Source organism: Gossypium raimondii, chromosome 5, assembly GCF_025698545.1.
Source record: "Gossypium raimondii isolate GPD5lz chromosome 5, ASM2569854v1, whole genome shotgun sequence".
Taxonomy (NCBI): Eukaryota; Viridiplantae; Streptophyta; class Magnoliopsida; order Malvales; family Malvaceae; genus Gossypium; species Gossypium raimondii.
The window spans coordinates 19,499,381-19,519,459 of NC_068569.1; the positions used below are offsets into that span (position 1 = coordinate 19,499,381).

The following is a 20,079-nucleotide window of genomic DNA, read 5'->3' on the forward strand; positions in this document are numbered from 1 at the left end:
CATGCCATTCATTATAGGTTCATTTACTTTTGCATTGTGTCACTTAAGCTAGTCATCTTTTTAGCTTATTATCTAGCTTTATATATACTTGCAATTCTGGCATTGGTAATCCTGAAAGCTTATAAATAAGTATTTGCATTGTTAGACAATAGGTTTTAACAAATTAGTATAAAGAGTTTTAGCATTGTTAAACAGACATATTCGGCCTCTAGCAATCAACAACGGCCCCATCAAGGGACCATGATAGGCATGTCCCACTCATCATCAAAATGAAAGAATATAGAAGTTACCTGCGCTACCAATGATGGCCACTTGTCCTCCTCTTCTTCGTGCTCTTTACTTTGCATGTGTCGGACTCGAGTCGAGAATTTACATATGTTACGAAGAAACCCGACAACGCAATTACGTCAAAACAAACCACTAATCTCCAATTCATCCGTGTGGAAAGAGATAATAAGCCCTTTTCTTGTTCTTGTTTTGCGGAATTGTGGTTGGCAAGTAGATATTTTAGTTTTGAAAAAAATTTCATTAGGCGAGTGATAATTTTTCAAAATAGTACCAACTTCAGGTTTGGAGTTAAAATTAAAAATAAAGAGAATAAATCTCAAATTTGATAAAAGAATAAAATTTTCTAAATTCATAATTTCAATAAAATCAGCCTCATAGTTGGCTAAATTTTTAACACTATTTTCGATTTAAACTATAATTAATTCGTCACATTAAGAGAACAAAAAAATTGTCAATATCAAAATTAAATTTCAAATTTGGTGATAGTCAAAAGACCAAAATCAAAATTTGACCATAATCATATTAGCAAGAACAAAAGCCCAGAAAAGATAATGTAACACGGAAATGGCAGAGTCAACTAATTTGCTCTAACTCCAATTCCAATCTAAGCATCCGTCCACACACACAAAAAAATTTCCACTGTCGTTTAGTACCAAGAAGAAAAAGGGGAAAAAAACCGAGATTGTGTCAAATATCAACATCTTTGAACAGACTAGAATCAAAACCTAAGCACGTATTTATATGAGCAAGTAAACAACTAGAGATAAAATCATATTAGGTGTCAACCTCCTGACTGCCTGCCTGCCTGCCTAAAATTACCTGCAAAACAAAATATTTTAGCGAACAACATACCAATATATGGGTCAGACAGAAAACAATAGCATCTCAAGCCAGTATTGAAATGCTTCTGTGCGGGTAAGCATATGAAGCTATGCATCAGAATATAACAGTACGATACTATTTCACACCAAAATTATGGAGCTCATATTCAATAAATGATGTTTAGGAATTAATATATACATATGTGTGTGTGTGTGTGTGTGTGTGTGTGTGTGTGTGTGTGTGTGTGTGTGTGTGTGTGTGTGTTTAACAGGTATAACTAGGCTTAGACCAAAATAGATCACCATTATGCATTTTCTCACATACCCTTTGATTTTGTTTTCTTATTATTAAGCCAACCCTATTCCAACCCCAGAAAAACACTCACAAAGCAAACTGGTTTTCTCAAAATCCTGAACGCAAGTCTTTTTGGACCAGACCCCTTGGAGACCAAGGCTTTTGGGTGTACCACAAAACCATGAGCATTTTGACAAACTGTTTTTATGACTCTAAGCAAAGCCTGCTTCAAGTCTTCAACCATTTCCCGGATCAACTCTTCTATTTCCTTTTAATACTGTTGCTCAAAGAAAATTAATGGCAGGCAAATACATCCTTTGGTAATAGGGAAATTATTAGTTTGGATGCACGCTCATTCTTGACAAGCAGTCAGCTCCGGCCAGCAACAACTAAAATATTTATGTATTCCAGTGTTCTTTTTGAGAAATGTAGGTACAACTCTCTAGACGACATTGGTCACAACTTTTTCCCCAACCTTCCTAATACTAAAATACACAAGCAAGCAGATGAAAATGGAAAAGGAAAACAGATCGTTTCTAGAAGAACAGGATGAAAAATAGATAAAGCTTTATAACATCCAGGCCTCATGTAAGCATCAAATAGCAGTAGCAGCGTGATAAAATTGTAAAATCCAATAACAGAAACCATACCTAAACAGTTACTCATCTGCATGATCTGGACAACAATTCATTCACAAGGAGAAGCCTTCAAAAGTTGAGGCTCGTTGGCATTGGACATCAAGCCTGTCAAGCAGCTTCGAACAGCCATAAGTCAATGACAGATCTAAGGAGTTCTTTTCACTCACAGCTTCATCATGCCTTTTACCTCCAACATCATCCATACAACCAACATCATCAAATCTGCTTCTGACAGGCTCTTTCAAAGCAATTATCTTGCCAAACAATCGAAACGAACCAACACCTACTTTGCTTGAGTTGCAACCCCCATGTTCGATAAGTTCCGTGCCAAAGGAAACCATGCTGCTCTGACTATCAGGTGACAAGTTGTCAGACTGTGAACTGCCAATATTGAGCTCAGTGGATATCCTAGTTGGCTTGGGTACCACATAGTTGCCAGAGAAGTTATCAGTGGACATCATTGGGGTATTCTCACTCATATCGTTGGTTAAACTTTGCAAGTGAAAATGATATTGCCTGGCTCCCTGCATGCCAGCAGGAAAAGAATTGTAATTCAACAGTGATGGATTCAAATACCCCATTGTTGAATTAGTTAACCCTGATATAGGAAAGATTTCACCCTCTGCATCAGCCAGCCCTGAATCCTGAGAAAACTTCAGCCTCTTTTCCGAGGGGAACGAGGAATGAAGCGGTGAGGAGGAAGAAATTTGAACTTGCCATGGGTTCACTTTCCTTGCATTCTGGAGAACTTCAGGTTCATCCCAAGCAACCTAATGATATAAATATAATGCAATAGTGAGTCACAAAAGATAGAGGAGAAAAAAAATTCTACAAGTAGCAACATTGATGAAATTAAAAAGTTAGACTCAATTACCATCAAAAACTTAAATAAAGATTAAGCAAACACCATCCTACCACAAACCCACCCCCAAAATGCTGCCTTGGAAATATGAATAAACTTTTCTATCATTAGTACCAGTCATAGAACATGAATAAGGAAAAGAAAAAGAGAGAGAGAGAGAGAGAGAGAGAGAGAGAGAGAGAGATTAAACCAAGCCTTGATCATAGAACCAAAAGCTTACCTATTATATGTTATGAAGATAGTATGGCATATGAATATCACAAGATACATCTCACCTAAGCATCAAATTTAAAACTTAGGAAAGCATGATTTGATGGGGCTGAAGTTAACTCAACATGACTAAACTCATTTTCTTTGTTAGTCAAGTGGCTCAAAATTGAATGAATCCTTTATTCTTTTCATAAATATAAAGTTATAGAAATTCAGATTTACCTACAATCAATATCAAGTCAAATATTTAATGATTTTACAAATACCTTGCCGAAATGCAATAAACAGAAAAAATAAGAACACCCATCTTACTTTGAGTGAGAAAACACTACCTAACAAGGCACACAAAATCCAAACACAACCTAGAAGAAAAGAAAAGAAACTGGTACAAAATCATTTCTGATCTGAATGAGATTCTAAGGAAATTCTACAAGTCTAATCTGATTGGCACCACCCATCCTTGGCCAAATTCCTAAGGAGAGTAACTCTCAAATTTGTTGACGTTTTTCCACTTTCTGTTTCTTAAGTCTCATTAAAATGTTAATAATGATTCGAAGCCTAATATAGGGCACTGATTTTTATTCTTTTTTTTTTTTTTGGAGGAAGGGGGGGTGGGTGTGATGCAAAAACAGATATACAAGAAGTAAAATGCAGCCTACTCGTAAAGCTTTAGAATCTCATTCCAACCTCAATTCCTAAGTAAAACACCATAACTTACGTTATATAAGCATTTTGTACTCTTTCACTTTTAAGTGCACTTAATTTAAATACTGTTGAAAATATAGTGCATACTTCTGGATTATTACTGATTAAATTGTTCATTGAAAATAGATCAACAGTAAACCACGTTCAATTTAAACTTCATTTGGATGACCGGTCTACCACCCGCCATATAAATGAAGCTCTAATCACAATGAATAACCACAATTCAAACAATTGAGCCCGAAGCACCTTTACCTGAAGCATTCGCCAAGGCGAGCCAATCCAGGGGCCAGAATCCGGTACAGCAGCAGACATAACTGTCCCTTGAAACCAAGCCAATCGCGAGGAGTCCTCCGTCTCAACTGCCATCTTCACTCTGGTCCCCGCAGCCCAGTAAGTACTGATTCCAGCCTCCACCAACACCGCCCTTGCCACGAAATCAGTCCAACCGGCCCGAGGATAATACACAACCTCGAACGGGAACCCCCTCGCTGCCTTCTCCGCCGCTTCAGCCACTGCCTCCGCCGTCATCCTCCCCCTTCCTTCCCCTTTCATTGCTCCTCCATCACTCGGCTCTCTCCACCTCCCAGAATCCCCTCCGCCTTCTCCCGCCTTCATCGCTCGTCGGACTCCAATAAACATTTTCCAATTACAGTCCCTCATGAAAACAACAGAATCGCCGGCGATAAGCTTCTTTTGATTAACGAACTTGCTCCATCCCGTAGTGAGCAGATGCCTACGTGGCGTCCCTCGATAAATGTGACGAAACTCCCAAACACCGCCGCGAACGTCGGTGACGGAGAGAGTCTGAACTGGCGGATCAGCATTGTAGTCGAGCGGCGGGAAAACAGAATCGGCACAAAACCGCGGGACGGAGAATCCACCGCCGTTGTTGGCATCAGAGGGTGTTAAAACCTTAGCAAACGACACGATCTTATTCCTATCAGAATCCTCAACTTCACCATTCACATTTAGAAATTGATTAGGAAGCCTAGAAGTTTCAACAGGGGTGAGTAAAAGCTTAGCGAAGACCTCATCGGTTCTCGGATCGGCAAGATAATGAACGTCTGAGATAACGCAATTGATGAGAGGCCTAGACAGTACGAGAGAGGACAGTTTGGGAGTGGAACCGCAAACTTGTTCAAGGTGGCCTTGAGGGAAGTAATAAACCCTAGAATTAACGGTGGGGATCTGAACGGAAGAGCCGGCACAAGCTCGCCAGATCCTTGGATCAACATGACGTAGCTCCGGAGGACTAGACCGTGAAGGCGGCATTGGGCCGCTTAGGGTTTAATTCAAAAGGGTTAAAAAGAAAAGGGGCAGCGAGTCTAAGAGTGAGTGATGTTTGTTAGATTTTTACTTGAGAGATTTATATTTTTTAATTTTTTTTGATGTTTTTATAGTATTTTATGGTGTGTCTGACTCTGACGCAGACTCTAAGAGGTGAGGTAGGAAAGAGAGAGAGTTCCGTCTCAAGGTCGGAGAAGCGGGCAGGGACGGGCAGATGGGCAATCACGAAACCCAAATGCTGTTATGTTAGCGTTTGTTTTTTTCTTTACCTTTTCGGGGAGAAAAAAGGGCAGAATATTTGGTCGGTTAGAAATTTACATAACCGTCTCAACGTCGTCGTTGTGGACGCTCTACCTTCCAAAACGTAGAGTACAATCGCTCTGGAAATGAAGGTGAAGTTTGTTTTGGAGTAAAGTACGAAAATAACCTTTTGATGGTATGAGGAAGTCAACCAATCAAATGGTCGTGAGTACTTTACATTTGGAAAAAGGTCGACGGAGACAGATTGAGTGAATCCCTGTTTGGTTGGGGTGGGGATTGTGATTTGTGAGAGAAAAAAACCGAGGGAATTTTGCAACGACCGGATTTGGATTCCCTCTCTCTGCCTAGCTGTCGCCATTCACATTCACTACCGACATTGGAATTTTTTGAATTTAATTTTCTCTTGTTTTTTGGGTCGTATTTAAACATAATAATTACTGGCAATAGCCATGACATGGTAATAATCTGGACTCTCAATTTTGTTACAAAAGAGATCAATGGTTTAATCTGACACTGAAATTTTGTTTAATGAAAAATTGAGGATAATTCCAACTTAATTTCCTTCTAATCTAACCAAAATAAATACTATTATTAAACATGAGGAAGTAGATGCTATTTATTATAGTCCTTATCTATCATTTCATGTTTTTCTTTTATATATTAAATCCAACATTCTCCGTCTTTTCATTCCAATTGCTCCCCCTATGCCTTATAATAGAGGATGGGGTTTAGAGCACATGGTGGACCACCCTATTGGAAGAACTTTGGTTCCCAAAATATCATATTCGAAAAATGTGGGGTCAAACTTAGATTAAACCTTTAGGAGTCTAGTCCAAGGCGAATTTCTAGACATTTACTTATTTATATTTTTTAATTAAAATTTTGATTATAATTATATAGTGATTCTTTATGTATTAACAATACAAATTATAATTAAACAATTAAATAATTTCAAATTCTATAAAATATTAATTATTATAAAATACACTTAAAATCTCTTAACGAACATTGATTCAAGAAAATGTATTCTGCAATCTCATTACTAATATAGTTAACAAGAAACCTACTATATATTCTATGGTAAAGTTTTTAACTAAAAGGAAACATTCAGTTGTGGTATAGTTTTATGCTTGACAAGTGGCACACCTTATGAATTAGCATGTGGACAATAGACATTAAAAGTCATTTTATTTGTTAATTAAGTCTTAACTTAATTAGTAGTAATATTGTTGCTAATTCGAAATATGTAGGTTCAAGTGTGTTAAAATGAATTATTCTCCTATTTAAAAGTTGGAAAAGGGATATAGATAGTTCTAAACCTTATGTATAAAAAAAGAATGATATAATAATAACCTATAATAAAATTAATGTTAAAAAATTCATCAATTTATCTCCTATATTAATTATTAAACTTTTTTGGAAATATATACTAAATAATAATAATTCTACAAAGCATTCAATTATAATTTCTTTCCTATATTTTAACACCATATATGAAATGATTTTAGTAAAATAACAATTACCATAATTAGAATTCATAGAGAGTAGAGGTGCTCATGGGCCGGGCGGCCCAGTCTAGCCCGACGGCCCGCCTAAAATATGAGAGGGTTTGGGTAAAAATATAGGTCCTAAATATGGGTTTGGGCAAAAAAAGAGGCCCATTTAGAAAACGAGCCAGCCTCAAAAGACTTTTGGCTGAGCCCTACCACCAAATTAATATAATAAATATTTTTATTTTTTATTTTTTTAAAAAAAAATTGGTGTTTATTTAAAAAATAGGCCCGGCCGGGCTCGGGCTTATGATTTTTATCCCGGGCCGAGACAAAATTTTGGGCCAGGCTAGGCCTGGGCCTAGGACACGGGCCGAAAAGTTTTTATGGACCCGGCCCGGCCCATGAGCACCTCTAATAAAGAGCCTATAAATAAATTGTCTGCAATAAACAACACAGAATAAATAATATTTTGAGTCATCGTTCAAGAAAATTTTGAAGGTATCATTTTAAATTTAAACTTTGATTTATATTCTATTATTTAGTTTTTGTAAATTATGTATATTATATGTTTTTATATTTTTAAAGCTTAAGAATGTAAAAAATTCTCAAACTTAAAAAAAAAATTAAGTTACTCTTTTTTTTTTACACTCAATTGAGCACTTAAACTTTCAAAATGTATCAAAAAGACCCTCAAACTTCTCAAAAAAAATCAATTAAGCCTTTGCTCCCTTTTTTCACTCATTTGGGTACTTGAACTTTCAAAATGCATCAAAAAGACTCTTTTAAAAAAAAGCAATTAAACCCTACTCTTATTAAAAATTAGAAAAAAATTATAAATAATAATAAATAATAAATTTTAGAAAATTATTAAATTTTACTAAAAATAGAATTTTTTATAAAATCGTAAAAATAAAAATTGTAAAATTTTATAAAAATCATAAAAAATTAACGACCCTAGTTTATTTCAATTAAAGTCATCACATGTAGCAACACAACATGGCATATGGTGAAAATGATAAAAATAAAAATTATAGAAAAATTATAAAATGTTTCTTTTGGTACGATAATTTTATATTTTTTTACAAAATTTATATTTTTCTACATTTTGTATAATTTTCTTACGACTCTATAAAATTTTGCAATTGTTTATATTTTTACGATTTTTATATTTTTAATAGTTGAATTTTTATTTAAAATTTAATAATATTTATAGCTTTTATTTATTATAATTTTAATAAAAACATGGGCTTTTTTGAAAAAGTTTAAGGTCTTTTGATGCATTTTAAACGCTCAAGTACTCAAATAAATGTAAAAAAAAACTTAATTACTTTTTTTGAAAAAAATTGAGGACTTTTTGCACCATTAAAACTATGTGTTTTTTAGTAACCCTTAAGCCTATTTTGAATCTTCTGTTTTTATCGACAATAACTCCCCTATTGTAATCAAATGTGATGTGTTTTTATTCAGCTGAGCGTGGAAGAGTTTTGATCGCAGTAGATAAAAACAAATATCGACTGGTTATCAGAAAATTTCATCCCATAAAAGTCAGGTAATAGCTTTTCAATTTATCCTTTTGAATTATTTTACTTTACATTCAAATTTTTATTAAGTGTTATTACAAATTACACTTACAATTTTCAATATTGATTTTTTAAAATAATAATAAATTCCAGGATCGAAGGTTCAAATTCATACAAGAAAAATGATTATGAAGATTTATTTCATGTTTCTATTTGATTTATTTATGTAATCAATTTTCCATCTAATTTAATATGGTTTTCCTTATTCTTTATTGACATATAAATGATGCCAATTTTGTGTAAATTTGAATTTTTTTCAATGACTTTATTATTTGCATTTAGGGTAAACTATACTAATGGTCTCTCAATTATGCCTATGTTTTTGCTTTGGTCACCTAACTTTAAAATTTTCAATATAGGCATTAACATTTGAATTCGGAAAGTCTTTTTCTAATTGGTATAATAACACATCTAGTCTCCAATACTTATATATTCTATCAATTTGATCCTAATTCTAAATAATTTAATAAATTTAACCCTTCCCCATTTACAGGTTCTTTCAAATTGATCCTCAAACTTCCTAATCAAAGCTTTCAGCTTTTAAAACAGAGACATTCCACATCTATAAATTTGTAAAATCTCAAAAAAAAAAAACTTCTTCAACTAACAAGCCGTTTTCCAAGCCAATTCCCGATACTAATGAGTTTATCTTGAATCTTTATTTCCTTTTCTTTTTATTTTTTCATTAGTTTTCTTCCAAATATAATATTTTAGAACCCTTTCATTGATAAAATGTTGGCTAAAGAAAATGAAAACAAAACACTTTAGATTTACTCTTATTGTTATCAGTATGATAATTCTTTCAAGGTACATAGAAAAAGTCTTCAAAGTTGGTCATTGAAATTAGAAATTAAATCTAGAGTTAAAAACATGGCTTTGAAAAATCCAATCGTTCAATCAATAATTATATAAGAAAAAAATATATAAACTGATTAAGAGATTATTATGTGTTATATTTATTTTAATTATTAAATCCACAATAAGTAATATGTCTAATTTAGTGTCAAATCATTCACCAAGTTAATTAAAACTAAATTTATGTTAGTTAGAGTGAAAAAATATATTTATAAAAATATAAAATTATTTATATAATTTTATTATATATAATTTTTTAATTTTTCTATTATTTTTAATAGTGTTTAGTTAATTTCTACCACTAACTTATTAAAAATAAACAAAAGGGTTATATATACTAAATTGAATAATTTCAACCATAAATAAAACAATTAATAGGTGTGAAATGCCTCTATTTTAAAAGTTGGAAGCTTTAGTTAGGAAGTTTGAGGATCAATTTGATAGAATTTATAAATGTGAAGGATTAAATTTATTGAATTATTTAGAATTAGAATCAAATTGACAGAATAAGTAAGTATTGAGGACTAAATATGTTATTATACCAATTAGGAAAAGGCTTTTCGTTATCAATTTAACGGTGCCTAAATTAATTTTTTTTAAAGTTAAGTGATCAAAACATGAACGTAAGCATAATTAGGTGACTATTTATATAGTTTACCCTTATATTTAATATGTTGTATCATTAAAATTATTTTCCAATGCCTTGATTACTTGTACTTAATAGAAATTAATAAAAAGTTACCTGTTGAGATCAAAATAAAATAAAACTTCTGAGATAAAAGCAAATGTAAAAATACAGCAATAGGTCATATCATATTAGCATGAAACTAATGCAAATTTTATTACTATAATTCTAATTTATTAAAATGATATTACTTTGTCAAATTAATTTATTAAATAAGTATTTTAATTATTAAATTAGACATGTAATATGTTTTACGTAATTATATGTTTATTATATAAAATAAGCTAAATAAATATTTTGTTAAAAATCATATAAGTAGAAGCTTTTATTGCTTACTACGCCATCCACTATAATATTAATTAATATATAACACTCGCTATAATGTTAATATGAATTTAAGATTGAATTTAAATATTTTTAATATTTAGAATCACTTTTAAATTGAATTTTTTCTATTAAAAATTATTGTGAGTTATTTTTAACGGAAAATTTATAATTTAAATTAATTCCACTTTTTAATTAAATAAAATATATTTCTTATAATAATTTAATTTGACATATTATTTTTAAAATTTTAAATTAAAATATCTTAAATTGAAGTAATTTAATATGTTTTAATTATTAAATATAATCAATTCATGTATCGCATGGGACAAATGCTAGTTTTATCTGATTACATTAACATTCCATGTTGATTATTCCTTCTCTAACATTAAATATCATCAATTGATCATTAACAAAGTATAAATAATTAATAATAAATATTATGTAATTTAGTTATATTTAGTATCAATAATTTATAGTAATTTAGTTTACTATTTAGTAGTTCAAAATTATTAAGAAATTATATATAATTATATTTAAAAATATGTCCTAAAATTAAAATACCATTTTGTATAAAAGTGTTTAAAAAACATAAATCGAACATTTTTGGAAAGATAATTATATTTGAATTTAATTATTTCTAATTACTTATAAGAATTTAGGAGGGTCAAATTATATTTAATTTAGTAAGACATACTAATTATTGCCGTAGTTATTCAAATACGCCACAAATGTATAATTATAAGTATTTATGCATAAATCTGACTTTCTAAACATGATTAAATTTTATTATATGTATATATATTAAATATTAAATAATTTCTTAAAGAAAGCATTAAATAAAGTTTGAACCGAAATGGATATATATGAGATTAAGAGAGTCTTGTGAGAGATCAAGACATGGAGTTTCAAATGAGATAGAATTTCAATCGAATAATTATTTTTAATAGAAATTATAGATAATTATTTGATATATTTTTAATAGAATTTATGGAGTTTTAAATAAGATGCATTTCAATATAAGTTATTTGGTACATCAATAATTTGAAAATAAATTATTTTTAAGAAAGTGAACACACAATTAATATTTCACAACTTAAAATTCAAATTGAGTTCCATTGCTAAAATAGAATTCATCAACTTGATTAGCTCAAAAATTTTTTACTCGATTTAACTATACTCACCCCTACAACTAGGTACCTTTCTAACAAAGCACTGATTATATCATGTTGATTTGTCCTAAAAACTACAGCGAAAAACGATTTCTCTTGCAAACTGCGGTCTTGAGAATGTTTTTAGATGAGCACTGCATGTGATGTTGATATTTTCTTTTATATATTATCAAAGCTCAAGGTTTTTATGGAGTTGTTAATCATATTTCTGAAGAATTTGATATTTTAATTTATTAAAACAAAGATTGAGCAAAAGCTCTAAACTTAAATTACACTTAAAAGCAGAATGATTTCAAAAATTATTTTGGACAGTCAATTTTCATCGAATTAAACATACCTAAATGTTGTTTTGTTCAAATTTAATACTTCCCATTATACTTGTTTAATAGTCAGATAAAGCCAGGCCAACCCAAATAGGAGTTTTGCTTTAATTCGAGGAAAACAAAGGAAGCGCACAAAACAAAGTGAATTCAAATCATCGTTAAGCACAACCAGAAAAAATTTCAACCCCGGAAACCAGACTCAATACAGACAACAAAAACCATAGAAAGCACAACACAGCAGCGGGCACGTAGGGCGGGCGTAGCTCACTGTATTTTATTTAAAGAACACGACCAAGTCCCACACTGAACTATTAGGCCACGGTAGAGAAAATTATTGTACTATAAATAGCACGTCTGCCATAAAAGGCACAATAAACGACTATACCAAGAGCTTCAGAATCACTCCTCTTCTGTCTCAGACTCGGCATTCTGGAGCCACTCGATGAAGGGCTTGGAGTTCTTCCATATCTGAGAACTCTTATTACCACCGGCTACACCCTTCTGGTACCATTCCATGATGAACTCTTCTTCCAAGATGTCATTGTCATATAGCTTTTTCTATTAAAAATTATTGTGAGTTATTTTAACGGAAAATTTATAATTTAAATTAATTCCACTTTTTAATTAAATAAAATATATTTCTTATAATAATTTAATTTGACATATTATTTTAAAATTTTAAATTAAAATATCTTAAATTGAAGTAATTTAATATGTTTTAATTATTAAATATAATCAATTCATGTATCGCATGGGACAAATGCTAGTTTTATCTGATTACATTAACATTCCATGTTGATTATTCCTTCTCTAACATTAAATATCATCAATTGATCATTAACAAAGTATAAATAATTAATAATAAATATTATGTAATTTAGTTATATTTAGTATCAATAATTTATAGTAATTTAGTTTACTATTTAGTAGTTCAAAATTATTAAGAAATTATATATAATTATATTTAAAAATATGTCCTAAAATTAAAATACCATTTTGTATAAAAGTGTTTAAAAAACATAAATCGAACATTTTTGGAAAGATAATTATATTTGAATTTAATTATTTCTAATTACTTATAAGAATTTAGGAGGGTCAAATTATATTTAATTTAGTAAGACATACTAATTATTGCCGTAGTTATTCAAATACGCCACAAATGTATAATTATAAGTATTTATGCATAAATCTGACTTTCTAAACATGATTAAATTTTATTATATGTATATATATTAAATATTAAATAATTTCTTAAAGAAAGCATTAAATAAAGTTTGAACCGAAATGGATATATATGAGATTAAGAGAGTCTTGTGAGAGATCAAGACATGGAGTTTCAAATGAGATAGAATTTAATCGAATAATTATTTTTAATAGAAATTATAGATAATTATTTGATATATTTTAATAGAATTTATGGAGTTTTAAATAAGATGCATTTCAATATAAGTTATTTGGTACATCAATAATTTGAAAATAAATTATTTTTAAGAAAGTGAACACACAATTAATATTTCACAACTTAAAATTCAAATTGAGTTCCATTGCTAAAATAGAATTCATCAACTTGATTAGCTCAAAATTTTTACTCGATTTAACTATACTCACCCCTACAACTAGGTACCTTTCTAACAAAGCACTGATTATATCATGTTGATTTGTCCTAAAACTACAGCGAAAACGATTTCTCTTGCAAACTGCGGTCTTGAGAATGTTTTAGATGAGCACTGCATGTGATGTTGATATTTTCTTTTATATATTATCAAAGCTCAAGGTTTTTATGGAGTTGTTAATCATATTTCTGAAGAATTTGATATTTTAATTTATTAAAACAAAGATTGAGCAAAAAGCTCTAAACTTAAATTACACTTAAAAAGCAGAATGATTTCAAAAAATTATTTTGGACAGTCAATTTTCATCGAATTAAACATACCTAAATGTTGTTTTGTTCAAATTTAATACTTCCCATTATACTTGTTTAATAGTCAGATAAAGCCAGGCCAACCCAAATAGGAGTTTTGCTTTAATTCGAGGAAAACAAAGGAAGCGCACAAAACAAAGTGAATTCAAATCATCGTTAAGCACAACCAGAAAAAATTTCAACCCCGGAAACCAGACTCAATACAGACAACAAAAACCATAGAAAGCACAACACAGCAGCGGGCACGTAGGGCGGGCGTAGCTCACTGTATTTTATTTAAAGAACACGACCAAGTCCCACACTGAACTATTAGGCCACGGTAGAGAAAATTATTGTACTATAAATAGCACGTCTGCCATAAAAGGCACAATAAACGACTATACCAAGAGCTTCAGAATCACTCCTCTTCTGTCTCAGACTCGGCATTCTGGAGCCACTCGATGAAGGGCTTGGAGTTCTTCCATATCTGAGAACTCTTATTACCACCGGCTACACCCTTCTGGTACCATTCCATGATGAACTCTTCTTCCAAGATGTCATTGTCATATAGCACTTTAAGAACCAAAGCCGCCTCCTTAGCTGCCTCGAGGTTTGCCTTGCCACAGAAAGACTCGATAGAATTGAGGAGCATCATCTGCCATCCCTCTTCTCTGGCTGCTGCTGCAAGGTAGTTCTTCTTTTTAGTTACTTCCTCCGCGAACCCCTTCCCAACATCATGAAAGAGTACAGTAAAAAGGGCGTCCATGATTTCTTGGGACGTTCCAGAGAGTGAACCCAGGAAGGATTTAAGCTGAGCTGCAGATGACCCCGTATTGAGGTATTTCTTTATCTCATCAAGAAGTTTCTCATGGGCAGTGACACCATTCTCTAGTGCCTTAGCCTCACGCTCTGGAGACTTCTTCACTGACTTCTTTTCTTCATCAGTAGAAAGCATTACCATATCAGCTGTAACAGCACTCAACTGTTCTTGTATACGCTGTTGAGCAGCCTCCAGTGAAGTATCTGTTTGCCACTGCACATTATCATCATCATCATCAGCCACCTCTTTGTTCTCATCAGCCTGGCTGTGAGTTGGGGAGTGATCCTCATCAGAATCTTTGCTTTTCTTCTTGGTTACTGCACCTTTGGGAGCAGTAGCCTTTGAAGTAGTAGTGGTAGAGGAACCTTTCTTTTTTGCCTCTTTTTTAACCTTCTTCAGCTCTTCATCAGCGGCCTCACCCTCCTTGAGTCTTTCCTTCTCAGCCCTCCTCATTGCCTTCTTGTCTTTTGAAGACTTCTTAGCCTCAGGTGGGTTTTTAAGAATGAAAGTTGTAAGCTTATCTCTCATGTCAACATCAGAAACAAACCCACACGCAGCACATTTCAGGGTAAGCATCTGTGTCTTAGTAATAACTATCTCAGTTTCAGGGTTCCCACAGCCATAGCACTGAACATACTTCTTAATGAAGTTCTCAAGAAGCCCTGCAAGCTTAGCAGTGTCATGGGCCCCATTGACAAGAGAAGTTCCAGTCTTCTCATCAAACTTGGATTGGGCTCCGAGTTCACAACCAAAATATTTTGTGGTGTAAGAAGCAGGTCTAGCCAAGGCCTTTGCAATTTCAACCATGTTAACCACGTTAGTCTTGATGCCATTTCCTCTCCCTTCAATCTTGGTTATCATTTTAGGCATCTTATACCTATAAAAGGCATCATCACTGTTCGAAGCACCAATATTTTGCAAAGCCATCTTGATCAAACTGAGGGAGACTGTTAATCAGAAAGGAGATATCAGATACTGGTTATCAAAATCGTGGTGAGAAATCTGTTACCAGGCTGCCTCCTTGCACTTGGAAGATGTTGCATAAAACGGAAACCCAAACTGTGTCTCTGATTGGCCTCAATATGCATGCAGCTAATTTCAGAATAGGAACTTCTATTCTTTTTTCTGGACGTGGGACAGTACTCTCCAAGCAATCCAATTGATGACAAAAAGAGAGAGGCCCGTTCAGACATAAAAGAAGACTCACAAGTAACAGACTCCACTTTGGCAATCTGCAGCAGAGCAGATTAATCTGCCAACTTCCTGAAAGACAATGACGGAGTTGATTTAGGCAAAGGTCAGAGCATAGAATATCAATAACTGGCATAAAACCATAACATGAAAATTGCTACATCAGCGAAACTTGAACATTACTAGCAAAACCATAACACTACAATTTTCAAAATTGCATGTATAATTATGCATGAAGAAATACACATACTAAACATCGTCAACTTTTGTAATCCGATAAAGCATAGCATATTCCAGTATTATAACATCAAAACTTGGGATATCTATCAAAACCAAGATTAAATTATTTCTTCGTAAGTTTCTCTATACCAATAAAAGTTTAGATTGTAAAGAAAATAAAAATTATTTATTTAGGACTGATTAAAGCAACGAAACTAGACAGATCAAAACTTAAAAGAAAAACCTAAACCCGCAGCTCTAAATCTCCTATAATACAAAAATATCTATTAGAAAACACAAAAATAAGGTAATTAAAACGAAAATTTAAGTACTACGATCTTGGTATAAAAACCTAAGCCTTCCGTCCAACGTTAAATAATGAAATATTAAGCAAATATATATATGAAAGAATATCTGCATTGCGATAATCTAAATCAGAAAAAAAAAAAGGAAATAGAAAACAAACCCTCTGGTTTCGATCTGATCATATAAAATAATACAAATACAAAGCTAAATTAAACAATAAGCTCTTACAACATAAACAGGTCAACAACGATCGAACAAAAGAAAAAAAATCTAGCTATCGGTCAAAAATGAGAGATACAATGAACGATACACAAACAAAAAGAAAAAAGCAAACAGAACAATAGAAAATGAAAATAATAATAAAATTGGAAACAAAAAGAATCAAACCTTTGATGAGATGGGGAAAGTGATGGTAGGAGATAATTGGGAATCTGAGGCAGGAGAATTTGGAAGGTAAATAGATATTAGGATTTTTCTTGGGAGAAGAATTGAGAAGCTCTCAACTTTATACACGCCAACGAAGGAAATGTGAAACGCTAGGGCAAACTCAGCATCTTGAATTTTCTAGTATTGATTATTCTCGAATAAACTTATTTTATTAAGGATTCTTTTGGGTTTTCTTAGGTAGATAATAAAACTTTTAATTACGAAATTAGGCCGATTATTTACGAGGATGATTTATCTTATATAATAAAATTAGGTGTAGTTAATGTGTTAAGTGGCACCAACTTAAAAAGCACCCTGTCATTTGACAATCATTCCAGGTAAAAAAAATAAAACATTATTTAAAGTTCGGTTTCATAATGCATTCAAAATAAACTCATATATAAATACAATACAACTCATATATACATGTCACATAACCGAGCTCAGAACATATAAATGACTATCAAATTGAAAGCTGGATAATGAGAGCTCCGAAACGATTCGATCGACGCGTTCCGTAAAATGACTACAAGTGAAACAAAAAATGAATCAGAGCAAACATTTCATAATCTTAGTAAGCTCATATGAAATTGTTTAACTTACCTTGACATTCAGATAATTTAAGAAATGTAAAACATATTGAAGCTAAGCATGAAAATCCTTTGACATCCTGTTACTTTTATATGTACATTAACAAATATTCAGAGATTAGTATGTTACTTATCATGAACTTATAACATATCCGTATAGAACATAATAGTTTGTCATATAGCATATACCAATTCAATCACACTTCAACTGTAACATATATAATTCCATTCATGTCAATCTTTCAATCTTTCAATTATTTACAACCACATAATGTCATTTCCATTTATGTCCTTCGCTTGAAAGCTACATAGAATTAAACTCAATTGCACGTAATTGATTTACTTACATACTAGATATATTTGGGTTGCTAACACTAACTTCGGATCGGATTGCTAACACTAACTTGGTTCGATGCTACTAACATTAGCTTCGAGAATTCGCAACATATGTTGGATCTCAAGCCATCAAATTAATTCTGATCACAACACCCATTTATTCATACAAACGAAATACTCATGCACTAACATTAGCTTCAAATCAAGGTTGCCAACACTAGCTCGGTTCGATGTTGCTAACACTAGCTTTAAAGAATCGAACATATGTTGGATGTCAAGCCATCGAATTAATTCTTGATCATAACACCCATTTATTCATACAGACTTATATACTCGCCGCAAACATTAGCTTCGATCAATGTTGCTAACACTAGCTTCAAAGAATCCGCAACATATGCAGGATCTCAAGCCATCGAATGACTCTCGATCATAATTAAAGGTGCTCATGAGTCGGGTCAGTTGGCCTAAGCATGATATTAACATACTTTATGCTTGCCCAAGCCCGACTAACTCGAAATATGGGCCTAAAATTTTATCGAATCCCCATATTTGCAAAAAGACTAATCAAGCCCATTTTAGGTCCGCCCATATTATTTTTTAATTTTTAAAATTTTTATAGTATATTATTTTAATATTTAATAAAATTTTATATTTTTTATCTATTAAAAGTTTTATATAGTCATCTTAACATTATTTTAATGTTTATATTAAAGTAGTATTATATATTTAGTATAAGTTTATTTTTAATGTGTTCTAAATTACATAATATATAAAATAACATAATATAATGTATTATAAACTTAAAACGGATCAGGTTAGGGGGATCGGCCTTGAATGTTCAAGCTCGAGCCGACCCATATTTTAAATGGGCCTAGTTTTTCAATTTTCAAAATTGCATGTATAATTATGCATGAAGAAATACACATACTAAACATCGTCAACTTTTGTAATCCGATAAAGCATAGCATATTCCAGTATTATAACATCAAAACTTGGGATATCTATCAAAACCAAGATTAAATTATTTCTTCGTAAGTTTCTCTATACCAATAAAAAGTTTAGATTGTAAAGAAAATAAAAATTATTTATTTAGGACTGATTAAAGCAACGAAACTAGACAGATCAAAACTTAAAAGAAAAACCTAAACCCGCAGCTCTAAATCTCCTATAATACAAAAAATATCTATTAGAAAACACAAAAATAAGGTAATTAAAACGAAAATTTAAGTACTACGATCTTGGTATAAAAACCTAAGCCTTCCGTCCAACGTTAAATAATGAAATATTAAGCAAATATATATATGAAAGAATATCTGCATTGCGATAATCTAAATCAGAAAAAAAAAAAGGAAATAGAAAACAAACCCTCTGGTTTCGATCTGATCATATAAAATAATACAAATACAAAGCTAAATTAAACAATAAGCTCTTACAACATAAACAGGTCAACAACGATCGAACAAAAGAAAAAAAAATCTAGCTATCGGTCAAAAAATGAGAGATACAATGAACGATACACAAACAAAAAGAAAAAAAGCAAACAGAACAATAGAAAATGAAAATAATAATAAAATTGGAAACAAAAAGAATCAAACCTTTGATGAGATGGGGAAAGTGATGGTAGGAGATAATTGGGAATCTGAGGCAGGAGAATTTGGAAGGTAAATAGATATTAGGGATTTTTCTTGGGGAGAAGAATTGAGAAGCTCTCAACTTTATACACGCCAACGAAGGGAAATGTGAAACGCTAGGGCAAACTCAGCATCTTGAATTTTCTAGTATTGATTATTCTCGAATAAACTTATTTTATTAAGGATTCTTTTGGGTTTTTCTTAGGTAGATAATAAAAACTTTTAATTACGAAATTAGGCCGATTATTTACGAGGATGATTTATCTTATATAATAAAATTAGGTGTAGTTAATGTGTTAAGTGGCACCAACTTAAAAAGCACCCTGTCATTTGACAATCATTCCAGGTAAAAAAAATAAAACATTATTTAAAGTTCGGTTTCATAATGCATTCAAAATAAACTCATATATAAATACAATACAACTCATATATACATGTCACATAACCGAGCTCAGAACATATAAATGACTATCAAATTGAAAGCTGGATAATGAGAGCTCAAACGATTCGATCGACGCGTTCAGAAAATGACTACAAGTGAAACAAAAATGAATCGAGCAAACATTTCATAATCTTAGTAAGCTCATATGAAATTGTTTAACTTACCTTGACATTCGAGATAATTTAAGAAATGTAAAACATATTGAAGCTAAGCATGAAAATCCTTTGACATCCTGTTACTTTTATATGTACATTAACAAATATTCAGATTAGTATGTTACTTATCATGAACTTATAACATATCCAGTATAGAACATAATAGTTTGTCATATAGCATATACCAATTCAATCACACTTCAACTGTAACATATATAATTCCATTCATGTCAATCTTTCAATCTTTCAATTATTTACAACCAC

At 31.7% G+C, this 20,079-nt stretch overlaps 2 protein-coding genes across 3 annotated transcripts; both read right to left on the reverse strand.

Annotated features, from left to right (window-relative positions):
- Window positions 1-736: 736 nt before the first annotated feature.
- LOC105770543 (auxin response factor 17) lies at window positions 737-5,354 on the reverse strand. Its single transcript, XM_012591788.2, has 3 exons — window positions 4,072-5,354; window positions 2,055-2,812; window positions 737-1,107 (listed from the first exon to the last, which is right to left on the reverse strand). Exons 1-2 carry the CDS (start codon window positions 5,089-5,091, stop codon window positions 2,096-2,098), a joined length of 1,737 nt encoding a protein of 578 aa, XP_012447242.1. The 5' UTR covers window positions 5,092-5,354; the 3' UTR covers window positions 737-1,107; window positions 2,055-2,095.
- Window positions 5,355-13,844: 8,490 nt separating this feature from the next.
- Window positions 13,845-19,364, reverse strand: LOC105769603 (eukaryotic translation initiation factor 5). Of its 2 annotated transcripts, none has more exons than XM_012590344.2 (2): window positions 19,183-19,364; window positions 13,845-15,782 (listed from the first exon to the last, which is right to left on the reverse strand). In XM_012590344.2, exon 2 carries the CDS (start codon window positions 15,444-15,446, stop codon window positions 14,118-14,120), a length of 1,329 nt encoding a protein of 442 aa, XP_012445798.1. In that variant the 5' UTR covers window positions 15,447-15,782; window positions 19,183-19,364; the 3' UTR covers window positions 13,845-14,117. The 2 variants fall into 2 exon arrangements, with proteins under 2 accessions (XP_012445798.1, XP_052487356.1); XM_052631396.1 differs by lacking the exon at window positions 19,183-19,364 and adding an exon at window positions 16,623-16,705.
- Window positions 19,365-20,079: the final 715 nt, after the last annotated feature.